The sequence below is a fragment of the Podarcis filfolensis genome, assembly GCF_964270895.1.
Source record: "Podarcis filfolensis genome assembly, chromosome: 16".
Classification (NCBI taxonomy): Eukaryota; Metazoa; Chordata; class Lepidosauria; order Squamata; family Lacertidae; genus Podarcis; species Podarcis filfolensis.
The window spans coordinates 18,674,028-18,697,398 of NC_139620.1; the positions used below are offsets into that span (position 1 = coordinate 18,674,028).

A 23,371-nucleotide genomic window follows, 5' to 3' on the forward strand; every position below is an offset into this window, starting at 1 on the left:
TCAAGACTATTCTGTTCCTGTGCTGCAACCACTATGACTCAATAACTTTATTTGTGTGTTTTGGAGAGAAGAGGACAGAATGGCATGAAAGTTCAAGAGCACATGGGTCGAAATTTATTTTACTCCTTGGATAATTTCCAGTAAAAGCTAGACAGAAATATCTCCCCCTCCTCTCCCCTTTTCAGTGTCCCTGACTATCAGAGATGCTAGGATTTTTCGACCTACTTTTCTAAAGTTGTCCTGCAAGTATGAAGTCTCAACTCAGTTGCAGGATTTTATATTGTGTATCTGTTTGCTACCCTGGGCAACCTGAGGAGGAAGGATGGATATCAAATCAGTAAATAAAATCATCCTCATCCATTCTTACCCTGCTCCTACCCTAATCTACATTTCAGCCTTCAAATGAGTGAACACAGTTGAGTTGCTAGCCTGGCTTGCACTTGCAAAGTATTGAGGGGGGACTCTCAAGCAACTTTAAAAAATGGTTTCTGACTTTGCATCATTTCCCCTCCCTAAGAACCCAAGAGGACCCCTGAAGCTGGATCAGACCAAAGGGGGTACATCTAGTCCAGCATCCTGTTTCTCACAGTGGCCAAATAGGTGCCTGCAGGAAGCCTGCAAGCAGGACCTAAGGGCAAGAGGACTCTCATTTTTATATATAATTTTATTTTTCATTTTCAGCTTTTACAAATATTTTGACAAGAAAAACCAAATCTTTACAAATCTACTTTACCTTCCCCTTGACTTCCCTCCCCTCCTTTCTGCCATTATTTATTTTATGCCTTTTTCTTACTCCATCTCCAATTCAAACGTATTTACAAACATTTCCCTTATTTTCCCTTAATTACTGCAAGAGCACTCTCCTGACTGGGTACTCCAGGGACTGGTATTCGGAGTCATGGCGTTTCCAATCCTAGAATACACAGCCAGTATGACTAGCAGACTTTGACAGCCCCGTCCCCCATGTATTTTGGGGAAGTACCATGTACAAATTTAATACCGTATTTTTCGCTCCATAACACGCAGATTTTTCCTCCTAGAAAGTAGGGGGGAATGTCTGTGCGTGTTATGGAGCGAATGCCTACAGATGGCGGGGGAATCTGCTGCAGTTGTGAGCAGTCCGTGGCTCGCTTTGAAACAGTAAGCGGCTCCTGTCAGCTAGCGGAGCCGGGGAGGAGGGAGAGAAGCAGAGCGGGGTTGGCTGCTTTAAAACAACCCCGTCCTCTATGTTCCTCTCTCCTCCCCACTGAGCTGCTAAGTAGCAGCAAAGCTTTTCAGCCAGCCTAGCCGGGAGGAGGGAGAGAAGCCGAGCGGGGTTGGCTGCTTTAAAACAACCCCATGCTCTCTGTCCCTGCCTGCAGTTTTTTGCTGTCCGATTTTGGATTAGCCACTGTAGGGGCTGTGTGTGTGTGTGTGCTTGAGCTATCGTTCTCCTCCTCCTGCTTCCCGTTCACTCTCCCTGCGCCCCTGCGCTCTCCCTCCGACTTTAGGATTGACACTCTGTGTGTCTGTGTGTGTGTGTGAGAGGGCTCCTTCTCTTGCTTCTGTTCACTCTCCCTGCGCCCCTGCGACTTTAGAATTGACACTCTGTGTGTCTGTGTGTGTGTGAGGGCTCCTTCTCCTTCTCTTGCTTCCCGTTCACTCTCCCTGCGCCCCTGCGCTCTCCCTCCGACTTTAGAATTGACACTCTGTGTGTCTTTGTGTGTGAGAGGGCTCCTTCTCCTTCTCTTGCTTCCCGTTCACTCTCCCTGCGCCCCTGCGCTCTCCCTGCACCCCTGCGACTTTAGAATTGACACTCTGTGTGTCTGTGTCTGTGTGAGGGCTCCTTCTCCTTCTCTTGCTTCCCGTTCACTCTCCCTGCGCCCCTGCGCTCTCCCTGCGCCCCTGCGACTTTAGAATTGACACTCTGTGTGTCTGTGTCTGTGTGAGGGCTCCTTCTCCTTCTCTTGCTTCCGTTCACTCTCCCTGCGCCCCTGCGACTTTAGAATGACACTCTGTGTGTCTCTCTGTGTGTGAGGGCTCCTTCTCCTTTTCTTGCTTCCCGTTCACTCCCCCAGCACCCCTGTGACTTTAGGGCCAGTTCTCTCTCTGCGTGTGTGTGTGTGCTTTGACCTCACTGCGCTTGTTGGGGGAGAGTGTTGGTCGCAATTTTTCTTGATTTGTCTCAGAGTGGTTACTATCATGGTTTCCTTGCCGGGGAGGAGGGAGAGACGCAGAGCCTGCTTGTTCTAAAGGAGCAAAGCCAGAGAGGAGCCTCTCCTGCATTATTAGCAGCATCCTTCTCCACACACCCCACGCGTGCTCCTTGTCCCTTGAGTTCTTTTCCTTCCCTCCCCACTTAAAACGTGGTTACAAAGCACGGATCCACATGGATCCTCAGGATTTTTGCATTGGGCTACCCCAAACTCACCGTCAGATCACATGTCTGTGGCCACAGCATGAACCACAAAAATCATACATCCACTGTTTCGTTTAGAATATTTTTTTCTTGTTTTCCTCCTCTAAAAACTACGTGCGTGTTATGGTCAGGTGCGTGTTATAGAGCGAAAAATACGGTACATAAAATAAAAATAAATAAGCCCACCCACTTGCCTCCATTTTATCTTCACAGCCACCCTGTGATGTAGATTAGGCAAGAAAAAGTTACGCTCTGCACATGCTCACTGCTTCCCTTGTCACAAGGCCAAACTGTCGCAATGCAAACAGTGCCAGGGAAGCTCAGCCTTGGCAAAACGACAAGCTCCCTGGCACCCCTTTACCTGCCAGCGCCTTGATGCGAGAGCGCTCGAAAAGCCGGGCCGAGCTGTTCTCATTGTCCCAGTCTTCGTCGGCCACTTCCCAGCGGTTGTTGATGTCGTTGTACTGCTGCTGGATCTCCAGGCTGTCATAGTCGGTAGGGGAGAGGGTGCTGCTCATGGCGATTTCGGCAACAGGGCCAACGTCCGCCTTGAAGTGAAAGAGGGAACAGTGAGAGCCTTCAGGCACAAGGCCAACTCATACCGAACCAAGTATTCTTTTACGTCCATTCTAAAAAATGTATATACAGTGGTACCTTGGTTGTTGAACGTAATCTGTTCTGGAAGACCGTTTGGCTTCCAAAACGTTCAACAACCAAGGCGTGTCTTCCGATTGGTTGCAAGAGCATTTTGCACTCAGAGGAAGCCATGTCAGATGTTCAAGTTTGAAAACGGAAGCATTTACTTCGGGGTTTTCACTGTTCGAGAACTGAAACATTCGACAAGGAGGCGTTTGGAAACCAAGGTACCACTGTACGTTGTTCTCTAACCGTTTAGGAGCCACAGATCCTCAGCTTTCTTAGGTGACATACACGCTATCCCGTTAAAGTACGGTACATTCAAACCACGTTCCTTCTCTCAAAAAATTCTGGGCATTTTAGTTTACCCCTCACAGATTTAAAATTCCCAGCAACCCTGAACAAACCAAGTGCCCAATAAGATACCTATCCACAGGCCACTGATGCAAAAGCTCCGCTCACGTACTATGTAAAAGAATGAAAGTTCACTGTTCCCCCTCCCTTCTTTCCATTTCCTCCCCTCTTTCTCCCCACTTCTCTTCCCCCCTCAACAAACTGAATGCCATTGACCTGTAAGGAGGACTGAATGTACTTTGGTTACTCGTGAAAAATAAAATATACTAAATCACAAAACTCAGAACTCTTGCAGGGGGTGGGGAGTACTTTGAATGTGCTTTAAAGGTATAGAGTGTACACAGCCTTATAGGGAGTCACCTTATACCTGGTTCCTGTAGCTCAATTACACCCACACTAATAGCAGCAGCAGCTCTCCGGGGGGCGGGGGGGTGCTTCTGGCTGCAACACAGATGCTCTAACACTGAGCCACAGCCCTTCTTCCCCTGGCGTAGTATTTTCTACACCGACTCTATCCTGAGGACAGCTCGGTTGGTAGAGACTGTTAAATCTCAGGGTTATGGGTTTGAGCCCCACATTGGGCAAAGGATTCCTGCACTGCAGGGGGTTGGACTAGATGACCCCCGTGGTCCCTTCCAACTCTACAATCCTATGATTCTTCAGGAAAGAAAAAGGAAAGGGAGCCTGAAAAGCTGCCTGCTAAGATTTTGGAGGGTGAGGGGCAGGAGAGTAACAGTCATAGCCTCACCCAAAGAATCCTGGGAAGTGTAGTTCATTAAGGCTGCTGAGAATTTTTAGGAGACCCCCATTCCCCCCACAGAACTAGAATTCCTAGAGTCCAGGGTGCGAACTTGAATAAAATATTGGGTGGGGTCCAGTAAGCCCCGCTCCGCATAATCAATTACATGATGTGGTGCACACACATCATTTGAATGGCAATGCCCATTATTGGGGGGGGGCGCCTTACTTCTATGGGCCAGATCCTTGAAAGGGTCCCTATAGGCATCACAGCACATAGATGTTAAGATCCATAGGAATCTTATCTGTGACCAACTGTAGGGAGAAAAAGGGCAGAGGAAGCCTGCCTTACACCACGTCAAGACTATTCGTCTGCCTTGCTCAATTCTGGCATCAGCTCTCCAGGGTCCCAGCAGAGATCATTCCCACCACCAGATTCACTAACGGAACGGAGAACCTTCAACATGCAAAACAGGTGCTCTGCTAATGAGCTGCAGTTGCTCTCTCCAAAGGCCCTTTGTGCAGTTTTATTATTAATAGTAATTGGATTTGTTAATTGCTTGTTGCTCAAAGGTCTCCAAGCAACTTACATTTGAAAACATAAGCATAAATATGTTCGGTGGTTCTACTTGGGATAGCGTCAGTGAAGGTGCCAGGTGGATCTTACTGTTTCCAATCTCTCTCTCTCTCTCTCTCTCCCCCCCCCCCCACATTTAGGAAAAACGACTAAGGTTTCCTGAAACACCTTCCAGATGAACAGATTCATCACGTCATACACTGCCATTCATCAGAAGCATCAGATGAAATGAACTCTATGCCATATAAAATATTTGCTCATCTTCAAGGTACTACGGGATTCTCAGTTGCTTTTGCTGCAGCAAAGAAACGCAGCTAGTCTTCTGGAAGCCTTTTAGAATGTGCACAGTTTTTTTTAAAAAAAGTTGTAAAATCAGCTTTTGGCGAAGAGAGTGAGTGAGTGAGTGAGAAAGAGAAAATAGAGCTTGCAGTGATGCGGAAAATGTTTAAATCCTGCTCACAGCAGCCACAGCCAGCATGCATAGGGATTTTTGTGGCGCTGCCACAAGCCCCCCAAGTTAGAATATTCTCAGACGGACACACACAAACACAGAATACTCAGTGAAACTTTTAAAGGGAAATTCTCAAAATGCAACACAATCTCTGTGTGTGCGTTCACAAATCCAAACATGTTTCAATTTCCATAGGCCTCAGTGCGTTGCCAGTAATTCTTTAAGCCAGGGTGGAGAATCCAGGGTGGAGGGCCAAATGTGTCCCTCCAGACCACTCTACTTAGCCCACGGTGGCCTTGCCTGGGTCACATCACCTCCTCAGCCACGTCCCTCTCTCTCCAGGCTGCTCCCTTAATCAGCTATTAACCACCCCTGGACCAATCCAACCAGTCTGCTCCTACTAATTTCATCAGCCATGATGTGCAGGAATCAAGAGGGCATGATGTCAGCCTCTCTGCCAAAAACATTCTGCTCACATCCTCCAGCTGCAGCAACTGAAACTGATCCCGTAATAAATTCTTTGATGGTGCACCAGCGACCTCCAATGGACCAGGGCCAATTGTGGCATCCAATTCAGAATGAATAAAAGTGATGTCGCCTTCAAAATGGCAAGCAAATCTCACACACAAGACTGCTTTTCTTGTTCAAACCAGCTAGTTTACTACTCTAAACAGCTCTGCTGGGCAATTCCCCAAGAATGCAGTTGACACCATGTAGCAGGACTGGCTGTGTGTTCATACCTGTTCGGTCAGACTGCCCGCACTCTAGCCAGCGCCCAGTTCAATTCATTGCCTGGAGTTCCTCAGAAAACCAAGCAGCATCCTGGACTCCATGTGGCTGGAGCAAGTCCTTCTGTGCAGTCCTGTCTGTCTGTCCCCAGGCCACACACCCAACCAGTCTTCCTCTGACTATCTTCAAGTGTTTTTGCCTGGCTGGAATATATCCCTGAATAGCCATGGGCAATGTATCAATACATTGCCTGAAACCAGATTAGAGTTAAAATCACGGGACTAATTTCAGAAATTTCCCATCAGGCAATGTATTGTGAATCCCCGGCCCCACTTGCTGCCAGCATCGCACAGTTCAATAAGGCTGCCCAATGCTTGCCCACTCCCTCTGTGGCCCAGCTGCCGGCCTTGGGAGTGGGGCTGGCCTGCCTGCCTGCCTGCCAGAGCCTTAGTTTCCTTCTTTGGCCGCACAAGCGTTAGCAGGCTGCTTCCTTCCTCTGTTCCTCCTCACACCGAGCAGAACAATGACTCCTGGTTGCCACCGCTTGCACAGCAACAGAACATCGGGGCAAGCTGCGGTTGGCGGGTCTGGGGAGGATGGCAGCTCTGCGGTGTAGCGCCATGTGGCACATCGGCTGATGTGCTCTGCCTGGGGCAGCGCAACCCACCCAGTCTCAACAGGAAGAAGCAGAAGCTGCACATTGTGGCGCTAATTGTCTCCGTGGCCAGCAACTGCCTTCTTCCTTCCCGACATCGTAATATACCACCATATCGCCAAGTTTCGCTGGCAATGCATTACGATGCTGAAAAGCAGGTATTGCCCAACCCTGCCCTTGAACTCTATTAACACCCCCTGCTCGTTTAGAGCTAGCCTGCTGTACAGATGTAAAAATCTACATTTGTCACTCTGCCCCCACTCACCATGGGCTCACGGACTCCGGAAGGTTGCCCAGCCTTAAGGGAATGCAGAGCTCAGGCTGAAAATGGCTCCTCAATCCTGCCTTGGAGGAACCTCTCCTAAACCTCACCACCTTCCCCAGCTCTGCTTTGCATCTGTGGCTCTCATCCGCTCCCTTCAGACAGGCCTCGTTTGTCACGGCTCCTCTGCTGAAACAGACAGCTTTTCTATTTACACTTTCACAGGGTGGCGGGGGGTGGGGGGACAGGACACCGTGGCCATCTGGCCTCCTGTCTGTCTGGTCTTCTTCAAAATGATGGATTGTGACGCTGCATCCCAAGTCCACCCAGAAATTCTCCAGCAGAAGGACTTTTGCTTTGCTTCTATTCAAGCTCACTAACCTGCTCAGATTTTGGCAGGGAATTTAAGATTTATCCGGGGGGCCATTTCAGCGCTCTTTGTTAAATGGATATTATCAGTTCACAGAAGTTGAATTCGGTCACTCTCGTCTTGCAAATTGTTACCATGAAATGGAAGGGCTTCATTACAAATCTTGTACAGGCAACCCCCACCGCACACAGGTTTACGCATTTTCAATATGTGCGCAATTGTGAACACACGCATTGCGCCGAACCAGGAAGTGACCCAAAAATGTCACAAAAAGGAGTGGAAGGGGGTGGGGTAGGGGGCAGAACAGAGTGTTTGCAAAGCTCTTCCACGGGTGTTTCCAATATACGCCTACCCTTTAGCGGAACAAATCCCAAGAAAGGTTCTCTTATGATAACCTCTGGCTTGGATATCTCAGTATCTGATGGTTTGCTTACATCAACCTAACGTACAATCAAAGTCATTTGTTCAATATTGCTATCAGTGCAGAATAATTTTATACCAATCTGTATAAAACTGTTCCCCTCTGAGGTCTGCACCCTAGGTGGTTGCCTAGCTCAATATTTCCCAACCTTGGGTCTCCAGCTATTTCTGGACTACAACTCCCATCATCCCTAGCTAACAAGATCAGTGGTTAGGGATGATGGGGATTGTAATCCGAAAACAGCTGAAGACCCAAGGTTGGGAAACACTGGCCTAGCTGGCCTAAGGATAGCACGGGCCCTGGCTGCAGTTGAATCCTGCACTGAGCAGGGTATTGGGCTTGGTGACCTCCCAGGTCACTTTCAACTCGTAGGATTCTTCTGCCATGTTTTTTACAGATAGATGGCCCTTCTATGGAGGTGTAGTGGCTGTGGGGAGGGTGAGAAGCTTCAACAGCCGAATTTCTCTGCATTGCAACTCTTATAAATTCTCTGAATAGCTCAGTCAGGACAGCATGAGACTCTTAATCTCAGGGTTGTGGGTTCGAGCCCCACATTGGGCAAAAGATCCCTGCATTGCAGGGGGTTAGACTAGATGACCCTTGTGGTCTCTTCTACGATCCTGTGTCATGGTAACTCAAGCAAAGTGGGGGAACAGCAACGGCAGAGGCCAGCATCATCTGCACAGCAGATGTGGGGAGCCTTTGGTCTTCCTGATGTGGCTGAACTACAACTCCCATGATCCCTGGCCATTGGGGATGCTTGCTGGGACTGTTGGGAACTGTAATTTGGCACCATCTGGAGAGTCAAATGTTCCCCACTCTTAAGGTAAAATGGTCAGGAGCCACTTATGTACCTGGGCAGCTGACATAATTTGTTCCCAGGGGGCGTTCTCACTAAATCAGGGGTGGAGAACCTTTTATTTACTGGGGGTTGCATTCCCTTCTGCACAAACTGGGGGGGGGGGGGAGTGCATACCAGCAGAGGGCATGGCCAGATGCCAAAGTGGGTGGAGCCACAGATGGAACTCTTACCTTTGAATAGTAGGCTACATTCCAACCATGGAAAGTCAGAGGTATCTACACACAATTAGACCAACACAAACCATCTTCCTTCCAAAGAAGCAAGAGACATTGTCACAAAAGCACTAGCGGAAGATGTGGCCTGGAAGAGTCTTGAGAGACCTGCAGGGTGGCGTTAGGCCACCTGGGGTTGAAATTCCCTACTCCTGCCTTATAGTTACGGGTTTGTTTGTTTTTTCATTTATGAAAAGACAAGGTGTGAATTTAACAAAATATACCCGGCATCAAGTCGTTGGGCTGTTGTTCTGCTTGCCAAGACACAGCCGTGGGATGGTGCCCACAAGTCTGCAGCCCTGCACTAAGGAGATGTATCCATCAACGGCAGCTGTTTCCCCTAGGACAGGTAGAACCCATTAAAGCTGGCACCAGGAGCAAGTGAGCGGATCTCAGGTTGTGGTGTGTGAGTTGGCAGGTGGCCTTCAGCACCAAACACCGCTCACCCTGGGAGTAAATTACTTCTCTTCTCTGTGCTAAGTGGTTTTCCAAGGAGAGAAAAATCTAAAAGCAGTCCATCAGTTTCCCAAAGGACCAACAAGAAAGCATCGCACTAGTTTATGCCGACTGCATTCCTTACCTCCAAAAAAAGAATGAACCAAACAACTGAAGTTTTGTTTTCTTTAACAGCACCTCTGAATCTGTGGCATTTGCTCTCCAGCTCAGGGACAGGCAACCAGTGCCCCCTCACCGGCCAATTCTTGCCCACAAAGCAGATATTAAAGGGACTACTGTATTTTTTAATCCAAGGTGTGGCCACAATCTTGCAGTTTTATTTGCAAGCAAAGGACCAAGTTTTCCAGTACAGTACAACTTTTTGGTTCCTGAAATTCATTCCGATTGTGCAGATAAAATATCACAGATAGAATTCCAAAGGATGTGTTGTTAGTGTGTGAAAACAGGCAAGACCCAAAGACCCCAGGCATGCACATCCAGATGGTGGAGACGTTAGACGCCATCCTGACACCTGGGCATCTTCACTTGGTCGCAAGTGGCCAACAGCCAGGCGCAAAATGCGCCTGGCGAATTTTGAAAGCTGCTGCAGAGCACTGTGGTGGTTAGATACTCTAACCACTACACCACATTTTCCGACACCTTAGGAATAATAGAAGCTGCCTTGCCCAGAGCCAGATGACTGGTCCACCAAGCTCAGCACTGTCTACACCATTGGGAGGGAGGGAAACCTTGGGGCTGGAAGGAGACAAATTGAAATTGCAGAGTTTTGAGAAATTAAAAGATAAAGTGCGAGACTGGCTTCATTATTATCAAATAAGAGAGGCCTATAATTTGGACAAAAAAATTGGCTTCCAGGTGGAAAAATCAAAATTGGAAACAGAACTGTTAGATCCCAAAACTAAGATACTTTCAAGAATGTATAACTTGCTGTTAAAATGGAATATGCAGGATGAAACGGTTAAATCTGCTATGATTAAATGGGCACAAGATATTGGTCATAACATTATGTTTGCTGACTGGGAACAGTTGTGGACCACCGGTATGAAATTTACGGCATGTAATGCCTTAAGAGAGAATATTATGAAAATGATATACAGGTGGTACATGACACCAGTCAAGCTTGCAAAAATATATCATTTGCCTGATAACAAATGTTGGAAATGTAAAGAAAATGAAGGTACATTCTTTCACCTTTGGTGGACGTGCCCAAAGATTAAGGCTTTCTGGGAGATGATCTATACTGAAATGAAAAAGGTATTTAAATATACCTTTCTGAAGAAACCAGAGGCCTTTCTCCTGGGCATAATCGGCCAATTGGTGCCAAAGAAGGATAGAACTTTCTTCATGTATGCAACAACAGCAGCAAGAATACTTATTGCAAAGTATTGGAAGACACAAGATTTACCCACCCTGGAAGAGTGGCAGATGAAGGTGATGGACTATATGGAATTGGCGGAAATGACTGGCAAAATCCGAGACCTGGGAGAAGAGTTGGTGGAAGAAGATTGGAAGAAATTTAAAGACTATCTGCAGAAACACTGTAAAATTAATGAATGTTAAAATGATGTTGGATTGAAAATAAGTGGCATTAGCAACAAAGTTAATAAGAATATGCAAAAATGAATTGATAACGGATGAAAATATAGAGTTATAATATGTTAAGATATAGAGTTAAGATAAATGAAAGAGGGTAAGGATTTGCTGATTTGATTATGTAAATGGGAATACAAAAAGGGGAGGTGTGAGGAGGTCAAGGAAACAAGCTAATGAGTTTAAAGTTACAAAAATGGATTTGTTTTTAATTCTTTTTTATCTATTCATTTTTTGTATTTTGTATTTTTATTTTTATTTTTTCTCTTTTATGTATTTTTGTATGTTTTTTTTTTATCTTTTTCTTTTCATATGTCTTTTTTGTATTCGGTAAACCTATGTTTTTGTAAAATCTTAACAAATATTTTTATTAAAAAAAAGGAAACCTTGGGGCTGGGAGGCAAATGCGGACCTCAAGGCCTTTCTATCTGGCCCTCAGGATAATAATAATAATAATAATAATAATAATAATAATAATAATAATAATGTATTATTTATTATTTATAGCCCACCCATCTGGCTGGGCTTCCCCAGCCACTCTGGGCGGCTTCCAAAAAAAATACGGTAATACATCAAACATGCTCCCTCCTCAGCCATATATCTTTCATTCACAGAATATCTATAAGCATTCCAAGGCTCTACAGGTTAAACTCTCAAGTGGTCCTGTTTTGCACCTCCCTTGAGTGTTTTGACCTGGCTGGGATGCACCCTTGGACTCTGATAAGGCTTCTTGCTTGTCTGAATGGAGGACAGAGGGGCGTACAATTCAAACTGCTGGTTTTGACCTATAAAGCCTTAAACGGCTCAGGACCACAATACCTCAAGAACCGCCTCTTTCCATATGAACCTACCCGGACCCTGGGATCATCTTCTGAGGCCCTCCTTCGTGTGCCCCCTCCTTGAGAGGTTCAGAGGGTATCAACACGAGAACGGGCCTTTTCTGCAGTGGCTCCTCCCCAGGGAAGTTCACCTGGTGCCTCCATTATACACCTTTAGGTGCAAGACAAAAAGTTCCTTTGTCATCAGGCCTTTGGTTGATCCGAATTACCTCCTATGCCCTTTTGAAATGTGTTTTTTTGGGGGGCAGGGGCTATTGGGTTGTTGTTTTTATTTTCATTAGGTATTTTGTGGTTTTATATCTTGATTTATAGGGCGGTATATAAATTCAATTAATAATAATAAAGTGTGTGTAGAAAGTAGCCAATGGAACCGAAGAAAAAATAACACTGCCTCTATCCCCTCCCACCACTAGCATGTGAGCCCCAGAAAGTTGTCCAGAAGGGAATGTGGTCTACACTGCCTGGCAATGCAGATTTAGAATGGACTACTTCCCACTGCTGCCAAGAGATGGCAGGAATTGAACCAGGGAACTTCTGCGTGCCAAGCAAGGCGTCTACCACCATGCTATGGCCCTTCCACTTCTTGCAAAAACCCTCTCCCCCGCCAACAAAAACCCCCCACCTGGAGCCAGCACTGTTCATTTGACTCTACACTGACTGGTAGGGATTGAACCATTCTGAATGCAAAGCAGCTCCTCCCATGAGTTTCAGGACGGAAGGGGGGAAATCTTGAACTAACCAGACAAATCCATGCATAACATCTACAGTGGTACCTCGGGTTACAAACACTTCAGGTTACAAACTCTGCCATCCCGGAAGTAGTTGCTCCGGGTTGCGAACTTTGCCCCAGGATGAGAATGGAAATGGCGCAGCGGTGGCAGGAGGCCCCATTAGTGAAAGCGCGCCTCAGGATAAGAACGGTTTCGGGTTAAGAACGGATCTCTGGAATGAATTAAGTTCGTAACCTGAGGTACCGCTGTACTCTAGCATTGTGCTATGACCCTGCCCGGCCACACACACAGCAATGATGAGTGAGCCATTCCTGCTCCTGGCCTGCCCCACCCTGCAGGGCTGTTGTAATAATTCTTTAATAAAAGGAAAGCATTGTTTCGTATCCACCTCATCCAAGTTTAAGGCACAGCTGCCAGACCCCACTTACACAGAAAGTCAGCCTGGTTCTGCCAATCTGAATGCCACGCTGTCCGAGTATTCAGCTCCCCACGGCTGCGTGTCTGCTCGTGAGCTTGTTCTTTATACAAGGACCTGTAACACACAAGCACAGAGAGGAGAAATGTGTAGCCTCTTTACTTGATTATTAACCCGCACCATTCTCAAGGCCCAGAGGTAGGCAACAACGCACTTTAAACACATTATGTACAATGCCCAAAATCGTTTGCTTCACAACAGTTGTTGTCTGCAAGCCCCTTCCTTCACTCGCTGAACGGTGGATGTCACAGAACATCCACAAACATTGTAAGTCTTCATGGGGAAGATGTCAGCAAAAGAATGTTAACAAACAGCATTGCTTCTGTGTGGCCAAGTGAAAGGATTTGTTTTGGGGGCAGGAAAAGAGAAGTCAGGTCTGTCTACTCAGAAGTAAGTCCTACTGAGTTCAATAGAACTTACTCCCATGTAAGTGTGTATAGGACTGCAGCCTTAGAGCTTAAGAGAATGGAGGTCAGGAAACCAAGGAGATAATGTTGCTGTGTAAGAAAGTAAATTTCATATTGGAGTACTGTGTCCAGTTCTGGTTAGCAAATCTGAAGGAGGACCACCACAAACTAGATTGTCTCCAGAGGATGATGACATGTATGGCAAGTAGTCTGAAAATATGGTCCTAATAGTTAAAATGTATTGGTACGTTTAGCCTGGGGAAGAGAAGATTAGGCCTAGGGGTAGGTGATAGATGTCATCAAATATCTGAAGGGCCGTCACACAAATGGTGGAGCAAACAGGGCCCTTCCTGCTCTAAAATTCACCCGTCCTGAACTGATCGAACCAAATATTTAGCTGCAGATTTGCAGAATATATTGATTATAAACAGAGACAAATAGGCTGTGTAGACACTGTGAGCTTAAACGCAGCTAGGTTCCTTTTCTCAGTTTGGATCTAATCTCATTTGGGGTGGAAATGCATCAAACTGCAAGTATTCCATTAAAAAGCAGCAGGATAAATATGGATTGTCGCTAACACCCTGGGTCCACTGCTTCCCAAACCAGCAGTGGAAGCACACTGGGCGCAGAGAAAACAAAGAGTCTGTGCACACATACCAGGAAGGCAGCCGTTATATACCGGTACACAAGAGCCATGTAAGAGGAAGAGAGCCATTAAAATATTACAAGTGGATTAAGCAGCATCATATCTTGCATTGTATGAGGAGTAGCTTCCTCCCTGCGGCTGGGCAGGGCCCACAGGCGATGGTAAGCAAGGCTGCAAGCAAGACTTAACAGGGCAGCGTGCCTTTTTACATAAATGATGGGAGGAGGGCTCAGCTACACTTCCAGTTGTCCCATGCCTAGAAAGCACAGTCAGAACGATATTCTGCTTTCTAGGCAAGGGTCTGAGCAGTTTTTCCCTTTGACCTGCTGTTTCACCCCCAGAAAACTCGCTCTTTCGTGATAAATTGGAACAAACAGCAGTCCATGGAAAACCCAGCATTAAACTGCGGGTTTCCCCGGGAGAAAGTCGCTGGGCAAATTGGAAGTGCGAGGGAGCCCAGAGTGTGATCTGGGTTCAGCTGTTCTGGGAAGCTGCTTCTGGGAAGCAATCACAAGACAAATAGATTCCCCTGATTCTGCTTTTGCTGTTTTAAGCATCACAGATAAACTGGCAGTGCTAATAACTGATGCTGTTGTTGCTGCAGCTCAGAGGGAGAGAGCATCCCAATAGGAAATTGCAGGTGGTCTCTCCACAGAGAGGTGGCAGGACATGGCTTGATATCAGAGAAACCAACACGGCACAGTATGGTTGTACATGGCTGGCTCTGCCACGACAAATTTGATTCTGTTTGGTATCTTCTGCATTTAAAATGCCAACAGATCCTTACCCTCACTCCAAACACTGACTCAAATCTGCTTTGGCAAAGCTCAGCAATAGACCGGGGATAACTCAGTTGGTAAAGCACGAGACTCTTAATCTCAGGGTTGTGGGTTTGAGCCCCACGCTGGGTAAAAGATTCCTGCATTGCAAGGATGGCGCTTGTGGTCCCTTCCAGCTCTACAATTCATTGATTCTATAAGGCAAATTGACATAAAAGTCAGTCCCAGTATGTTTCCGAGCACAATTCAAAGTGCTGGTGCTAACCTTTAAAGCCCTAAACCAGGGTTAGGCAACCTAAGGCCCATAGGCCGGGTGCAGCCCAATTGCCTTCTCAATCTGGCCTGCGAACAGTCTGGGAATCAGTGTGTTTTTACATGAAGAGAATGTGTGCTTTTATTTAAAATGCATCTCTGGGTTATTTGTAGGGCATAGGAATTCATTCATTCCCCCCCCAAAAAATAGTCTGGCCCACCACATGGTCTGTGGGACGGTGGACCGGCCCATGGCTGAAAACGGTTGCTGACCCCTGTCCTAAATGGCCTCGGCCCAGTATACCTGAAGGAGCATCTCCACCCCCGTCGTTCAGCCCGGACACTGAGGTCCAGTACAGAGGGCCTTCTGGCAGTTCCCTCACTGCGAGAAGTGAGGTTACAGGGAACCAGGCAGAGGGCCTTCTCAGTAGTGGCACCCGCCCTGTGGAATGCCCTTCCATCAAATGTCAAGGAAATAAACAACTATCTGACTTTTAGAAGACATCTGAAGGCAGCCCTGTTTAGGGAAGTTTTTAATGTTTGATATTTTATCGCATTTTTAATGTTCTGTTGGGAGCTGCCCAGAGTGGCTGGGGGGACCCAGTCAGATGGACAGGGTATACCGCAAATAAATTATTATTATTATTATTATTATTATTATTATTATTATTAGTATTCATTTATCATTCTATTTTACAACACATATGTTCAAGACAAGATTTTTGCTGCTTCTGTGCTTATTATTTCTTGTACTACAGGTTTGTATGTATGATTTTTTTAAAAAAAATAATCCCAAAAAACAATAAAATGTAGTTAGGAATAAAATACCCAGAGGGCAGGGCAGGGCAGAGGGCATGGATTTATCAGATCTTTTTATTTGAGTCCCAAGATCTACGAACCACTCTTTCTTCCTTCTTATAGCTACTACAAACTGCAGACTAGGGTTTCCATCAGTCCCATAATTTTTTCCATTCTCCTGCTGCCTCCTCCAGGGTTGCTTTCATTGCTCAACCAACCAACCAACCTGAAGATGAGTTCCAATTAATCAAAACCTTGCATACATCCTTTGCAATTGCCTAATGAAATGACCGCGTTGCCTAAAAAACAAAACACCCATTGCCACCCCAACAGAGCCAGCGCCTTCCTTCCCCAGAAATATCTGACAATCGGAAGGTTTGGCTGCAAGGGATACACTGGGGCTGCCAGTCAGCAAACCAACAAGCAGTGCCCACCCCTCCGGAAAATGGAGATCTGGGTCACAGCCCCGATGACTCAGACTCCCTGTGGCAGTTGTGGTGCCAAATCCGGGTCAAGCAGCCAAGCCAGGTCACTTGGCTTGCCCTGCCTTCTTATCTTCTGGGGGCTCATGTGCCCGCCAACTCTGCTCCAGGCAAGAAAGAAATCAACACAGAACAGACGGCAGATGCAGCCTTTTGGAAAAGTGACAGGCGGCAAATGTACAGCTGAGGCCCGAAACCGCCGCTGGGAAGTCCGGAGGTAAATTTTAAGCTGCGATGAAAATGCAGCCTTTGCACAAAGAAAATGCAGGCATGCCCACAAGTATTTACAAAACCATTTGCTATCTTCCCATTTTGCATGCATGCAGACAGAACCCTGCCCTGTTGCAGAGAACATTTACTGAATTCATCGCAATACTAGAATTTGGGGACATCCCATGAAGCTAAATAGCGAAAGATTCGGAACAGACAACAGAAGGTAGTTATTCACACACAGACTTTAAACTACAGCATTCCCTCCTCTAAGACACTGTGATGGTCAAAACCATCCTGCAAAAACAGGATGCTGGACCCTATGAGCCTTTGGCCTGGTCTAGTAGGGCTTTCATATGTTCTGGTTCAAGGGTGCCTAAAAGTGAGCTCTTTGCCAGCAAGATGACCCCAGGTTCTATCCCTGATATTTCCAGGTAGGGCAGAGGAAGAAACCACCTGGAGTTGTGGCCAACTAAGTTCTACTCAGAGTAGACCCACTGAAATCAACAGGCCTAAATTAGTCAAACAGAACTATCATTGGCTACAGCCCCTCGCCTCAAGCTCTAGGGAGATGCTGGGCTAGAAAGACCAATGAGCTGACTTATTAGAAATCTTAAAACAGTGCAGCCGATGACCAAGACTCAAAATCGCCACATTTTTAAAATCCATTTGTTCCAAGGCCTCAACCAGGGTCCAAGTCCCTGGAGTCTTGTTATCAGTAGCTAGGCTAAATCCTGGAGTGTGAATAACATCTTAGGAACTGTATTGATGAAGGGCAGTTTAAAAAATATTTTTTTTAAAAAAAAAGAAAGCTACCTCTGAGCATGTGCAAAATTCCTTTCCTCCACCCCCCTCAACCCCAAGCAGTCCCTTCCCTCAGCACACATTTTTGAGTTCAGGGGCAGCCTGCTTCTGACAACACGCTTAGGCAGGCTTTTCAGTTTAAGGATTAAGTCCACGATCCATTACCTAAACACACATGCACAAATCTGATTTCCTCCTTCCCACTTCACTTGTTCCAGCTAATTCACAAAGTAGATTTTTTAAAATAAATAAATAAATGCTTTAAAAAATAAAAAAAAGCGCACCAGCACATTTTTAGCATGTTCACCTTGAGATTTTATCACTAAGGGCTTTTAAAAAGGAGGCGAGGACTTCCCTTTTCCAAACTGTTCCCACCCTCTAGACTCCGACTGCAGGTCCAGTTTGGCTGCTCGCTCCCCACCCACCCCACACACACAAAAAAAGAAGCCTTAAGAGGGCAAGAGAGAAAGCTAGCAGACAGTCAAAGCATCCAATTTGGCATTTTACACTGAGGATTTGGGGAGGAAAATTCAGAGTGGGAGAAGCGGAGACAGGAAATCAGCAAATGTGTTCAAAAGTTTAAATACCAATTTCTTTGCTTATATTACCTGATCAACAATTACTCTTTCCAGAATTACCACAAAGCAATTGTGCTTGTGATGCCTTCCCTGGATTTCAGGTTTAGCTAGCTGCCTTATTGGGAGGGGGGAGGGGGGAGGAAAACATTAATGTAACCTTCCACACCTCTGGCAATAAGAAATGAGATTTCCCGATACCAGCCGCTATTGTGCCCTGGCTATCAGAACCATCCCAACACCAAACCTAGGAGCATCAGAGTGGCTAATCCGCAGATTACGTGGGCCAATTGACTAGTTTATTCTTAGCTTTGGACTGCCAAAGGGAGCTTATACTCTTAAGGACTCCAGCTATGGACCTGTACACTGCCTGTGTTTTTTCAACAACAATAAAAAGGACTCCTCCCCACCCAACAACAATGAGGACTAGAATTCTTTTGTTCGTTAAAACAAATAATAAAAAATAGGGATTTCGATTTCACAGGCAGTCAGATTCTATATAGAATGGAAAACCTTTATTTAACTCAGGGCTCGCAATGCACACCTTGCTTCTAAAATGTGGGGGATTCCTCTCACAGCAACACCTGCCCCCCTCCAAAGTAGGCTTCTTTAGTTTTTTTTCTGGGGGCAGGCTCCTGAGTGCCAGCCCAGAGCCTCTTTTTCAAGGTCTGGAACACAGCAGGGGAGAGCGTCTCCTGGGCATGTGCAGAGTGTCCACCATCAACACTTAGTGAGCATTTTAGGGGGAGCAAAGTTACCAGGCCAAAGTGTACGGCTTTCAAAGGAAGGCTTAAGTTCCAGCACTCCTTTTTGCAGAAACTGTGCACTAATTGAAGCCTCATTTGATATTTTGCATAAAAGCTACAAGCAGCACATATGTCGCCACCCCAGCAGAGCGGGATTTATTAGCTATGTCCAAACAAATACAGGGATTTCTGCCAATATTCTTCATTGCTGCCCCCCCCCATCACCCTGAAAAACCCTTCTCCTTGCACTGCTAATACCATGAAGACTTAATCCAGACACTGATTGGATTGAGAGCCAACAGCAGAAGGGGCCTAAACAGGCACATGAGCCAAGAAAGCAGGACATGTTCACACCGCAAGTGTGAACCCTGCAATCGTTTGCGCTCCCCACTCCAGCAACCGCCAAAAACAAACCCAATTTGAAGGGTGCTGCTGGCGTATATAAAATGAAATCCTTCCCCACAACGTCATATATACAACTTTTAATGCAAAAGAGAACACCAAATCAAAGTGTAGACCCTTGTCAGGAGTGTCCAGCTCTCCACTGCCAAAAAATTCCTGAATATCATCCCCCAAAAGAGGGGAAATAGCACTCAGCCTCAGAACACCTGGAAAGGCAAAGATTCAAAACCGCACTTGAGGTAAGGGGAAATGGTTAACAGCCTATTTTGCGCAACAGGGACACAACACCACAAATCTAGGCCTGAAGGAATACTAAGATGGGCTCGTTGTGCCACGTGTCAGCCCATATTCCCAAGGAAGACATGGCACAAATGTCTGAACGACTGTGGCAGTTCAGAAAAGACTTTAGGGAAGAATGGCTAGCTATAGATACGAGGGGCATTGATGAAAGATTCCCCCTGACATACTTCCCCATGGACTGAGACAAACGAAACTGGGCACAGTTACTAGTCCATCTCTACATCTCTGCATCCATAGGGACGCAGGTGGCGATGTGGTTAAACCACAGAGCCAAGACTTGCCGATCAGAAGGTCGGCAGTTCAAATCCCCGCAACGGGGTGAGCTCCCATTGCTTGGTCCCTGCTCCTGCCAACCTAGCAGTTTGAAAGCACGTCAAAGTGCAAGTAGATAAATAGGTACCGCTCCAGAGGGAAGGTAAACAGTGTTTCTGTCCGCTGCTCTGGTTCACCAGAAGCGACTTAGTCATGCTGGCCACATGACCTGGAAGCTGTACGCCGGCTCCCTCGGCCAATAAAGCGAGATGAGCAACCCCAGAGTTGGTCACGACTGGACCTAACGGTCAGGGGTCCCTTTACCTTTACCTAGCTACCAGCAAGAGTCACACACTTCTCTCATCGCTTTATGCAGCTGTGGAGACCTTGTCTGTAGAAGTTGGCAGGTTGCCTCAGAAGCCACAGCTTGACCTCAGAAATCAGCATTTCATTGTCTGGAAAAAGCTTGCCCTTCAAAAATAACTTCATGGTTGGAAAGAGGTGGAAGTCCAATGGTGTGAGGTCAGGAGAATAAGGAGGATGAGGAAGGATTTCATAGTCACAGGATCGTGCTTTCATCGGAGCAACGTGCGAGTTGTGAATCAAGGCATTATCCTGCAGGAGGCAGACACCTTTGGACAGCATACCATGCCTCTCAAGTTTGATGGCCTTCCACAATTTCTACAGCAGTGAAGCGTAGTATGTCCCAGTAATTGTGGTACCCTTTGCCAGGAAATCCATCACCACTACTCCACGCTGGTCCCAAAAGACCGTGAGCATGACCTTGCCCACTGATGGTTGGACACATGCCTTCTTTGGAGGTGGTGAGGCAGAGTGCTTCCATTGTTTGGACTGGGATTTAGTCTCTGGGTCATAAAGATGGACCCATGTTTCATCCTGAGTAATTAGTCTGGCGAAGAAGTCATCATGGTTTTCGTGACACATGACCAAAAGAGCCTGTGAGCATGTGACTCGTTCCTGCTTCTGGAAAGATGTCAGCAGCTGGGGAACCCACAGTGCGGCCATCTTTCCCATGTGCAAATAGTCATGGATGATTTTTTCTACAGAGCCCACACTGATCTGCAGCTAGTTGGCGAATGGTTATGTGGCGATCCTCCAAAATGGCGGCCACCACTTGCCGCATGGTGTCTTCATCAATGATGGACTGTGGTTGCCCAGGAATGGGAGCCGTTCCACCGAAGTCTGATCACACTTGAACTGACGATGCCAGTGCTTGACTACGTCATACGATGGGGCATCTTCCCCATAAGTCCCTTTCATCTCGTTGAACATCTCCCGTGGTGTGTGCCCTTTCAAGTACAGGAACCTGATGACCGCTCTGCTTCAACTGGTTCTATTATCAGATGTTACTCCACGTTAGCACCAATAACAGAGAAACTGTTAGGAGTTCAGAGCTACAAATTACCACGTTACCTATGGAGAGATGTATCATTATACATGTGCAATTTCATCCCCTACGATAACAGGAAGTAGGTCAGAAGAAATCTTTAATGAGCGACCCTCGTAACTTCCTGAAGGTCAAGATCAAGTTGGGGGGGGGGTATTTAAACTGCAGGAGTGACCCTTAATCTTGGCCTAAAGCAAAAACTGCCATTGCAGGACTGGAAAAAGCAAGCCCAGAAATCCAAAACCAGCCAATGGACAACTGGGAGAATTGTAGCTGGTGAAATAATCCGAGGGCGAGAGGGTTGCCCAAATCTGCAGGAAGACAGCACCTCCTCCCCATTTTTATAACCTGGGCTAATGAGACTTTCACTGAGCTTCAGCTGGAAAGCAAGGATATTGATCGCATTCCTCAGGCAAAGGCCATTATAATTCCATTTCATGACTTCCAAGTAAAAGAAGATTTAACACAGTTCTTCACCTTACATGGGAAAACCAAATGAAAAATAAAAAAAAGTCTCTTTCAGGACTTGAGTAATGAAACCCTACAAAAAAGGCTCGAGTTCAAAAAATATATACTGTACTGAAAAACTATGAAACGTGGATATTCAATACCATTTGTTTTTCCTTTTTAAACCGGCAGTAATCAAAGAAGGAACCATGCCAACTGCTACTACTCATGATGAGGGAGCTAGGAAAACTGAATCTGGGCCAGGATGAAGTGGCAGAACTGGAAATAATGACCAGAAAGATCCAGAGAAAGCACAGAACCATCTATACAGCTGGCAGAAGAAACCAAAGAAAAACAAGAAAGAAAAACGGCAAAAACAATGGCAACCTGAGGAAGCTATTCTGTCTGAAACCCAAGCTGAAAAGGAAGCGTTTTTATGTCTTCCTCTGAACAGGAGAGTTTAAGTACTTTCTCTTGGTCAGTAAGATGTAATGCAAAAATTATTAAATTCTGTTGAAATAATGGTAAAGCGTCTCTTACAAGGGACGGAAGAATTGTGGTACTTCTGTTCTGTCATTGCTGCTGGCGCGGCCCTTATGTTCTTCACTGCAGTAGCGTGCATGCAGCACAACCTTGCTAAATTTTGGTTAAAAGTACATCTGTGTCATACTTGCTTTTATGGGGTTCTTGTCAACCTAAGAAGGCAGCCCATCCAGGAAAAGGAAAACTCTGATCCACTGCCTTATGAGAAAAGCTTCGGGAGTAAACCCTGAGGAAAAATCCATACCCTCATCCAGCAAAGGTGCATTGCAATTGTTACAAAAGGCAGGAAAAAATATTTAGGGGTCCCACAAGACTCTCCGTGATTTTGAAGCAGTCCATGGGGGGAAAACATTTGGGAACCACTAATCGAGATTACTATTCCCCCCACACACACACATTATAATAACATGTTACTCATACAGTTATAGTTTAAGCTCAAAAAGTCTAGCTGATCCAACTGTTATAAACCAGTAAACTCTCCAGGTCCTTTGGATCATGCTTCTGTTTTCACTACCGTACATATAATGGACTCTCCTCTAAAAACCAGAACACGGAAGCTAAACCTGAATCCACTACTTAACACATAGTCAATAAATTGAAGGAAGAACTTAAAGATTTTATTCTTTCTTAATCAATGACACTAGAGACCTTTCTGAATGAAGCCTTAGTGGAGGACTCAGTGCATGTAGTAAGAGAGGCCATATTAGAATTTAATTTCTGAACGAAGTCTTAATGGAGGACTAAGTGAATGTGGTAAGAGAGGCCATATTAGAATTAAATATGCACATCTTTAAAGGTCAAGGAAGGCATCAAAATTTAGTCTCCAAACAGAAATAAAGAAACCTGAAGACACCCACAAACAATCAGGCAACAACAGTAAAAAATATGCAGGACGTTATTACAAAAGAACAGAATTGACAGGTTTAGAAATTAGGAAGATAGCATATGCAAGGCAATATACTAACCAAAAATTCTATGAGCACACTGATAAAAATTCTCGCTTTTCAACAAGTTCACAAGGACACGATGGAGAGCAACAATACTAAACAGAGACAGTGGGAGAAAAATTGCAAGCATTCCTTTCAGATTAGATGTTCAATCAGATATTCAGATCAGAACAGCAGATATTATGCAAACGAACAAGTATTTAAATGAAGCGAAACTAAATGCTCTAGAAAGGAATCAACGAAAGTATTTAACAGAACCAATATTGGATGGAGATACTACGAAAGCCTTAACAAAATTAAAGCTTTATAATCCAGTTCTATAAATCCAGGTTTTATAATCCAGTTCTATAAAACATTTAAAGAGCAACTGAGCCATAGACTAAAATTATTCAGTTCTATACTGCAAGGAGACCCAATCCTTACTGAATGGAAGAAACCTGGGAAATTTCCTATCCAAGAAGACTAATGCAGGCTCATAGCTCTCATAAACCAAGATGCTAAAATCTTTAGCAATATTTTAGCAGGTGGATTAGCATTATTAACACCTTTGATAATAGATAAAGACCGAATACGCCTTATTAGACACAAATTCATAGCTGACCCAATTATATGGCTGA

The 23,371-nt window shown here is 45.7% G+C and overlaps 1 protein-coding gene across 1 annotated transcript in view; it reads right to left on the minus strand.

The window, feature by feature from the left end:
* SPTBN2 (spectrin beta, non-erythrocytic 2) overlaps nucleotides 1-23,371 on the minus strand; it is a 108,452-nt gene that overhangs the window by 62,719 nt on the left and 22,362 nt on the right. Inside the window, exons 2-3 of the mRNA XM_083589604.1 lie at nucleotides 12,710-12,813; nucleotides 2,760-2,946 (exon numbers count right to left, since the gene is read on the minus strand). Coding sequence (XP_083445730.1) covers nucleotides 2,760-2,916 — 157 coding nt within the window. The 5' untranslated portion in view covers nucleotides 2,917-2,946; nucleotides 12,710-12,813. The remainder of the gene's footprint in view (nucleotides 1-2,759; nucleotides 2,947-12,709; nucleotides 12,814-23,371) is intronic.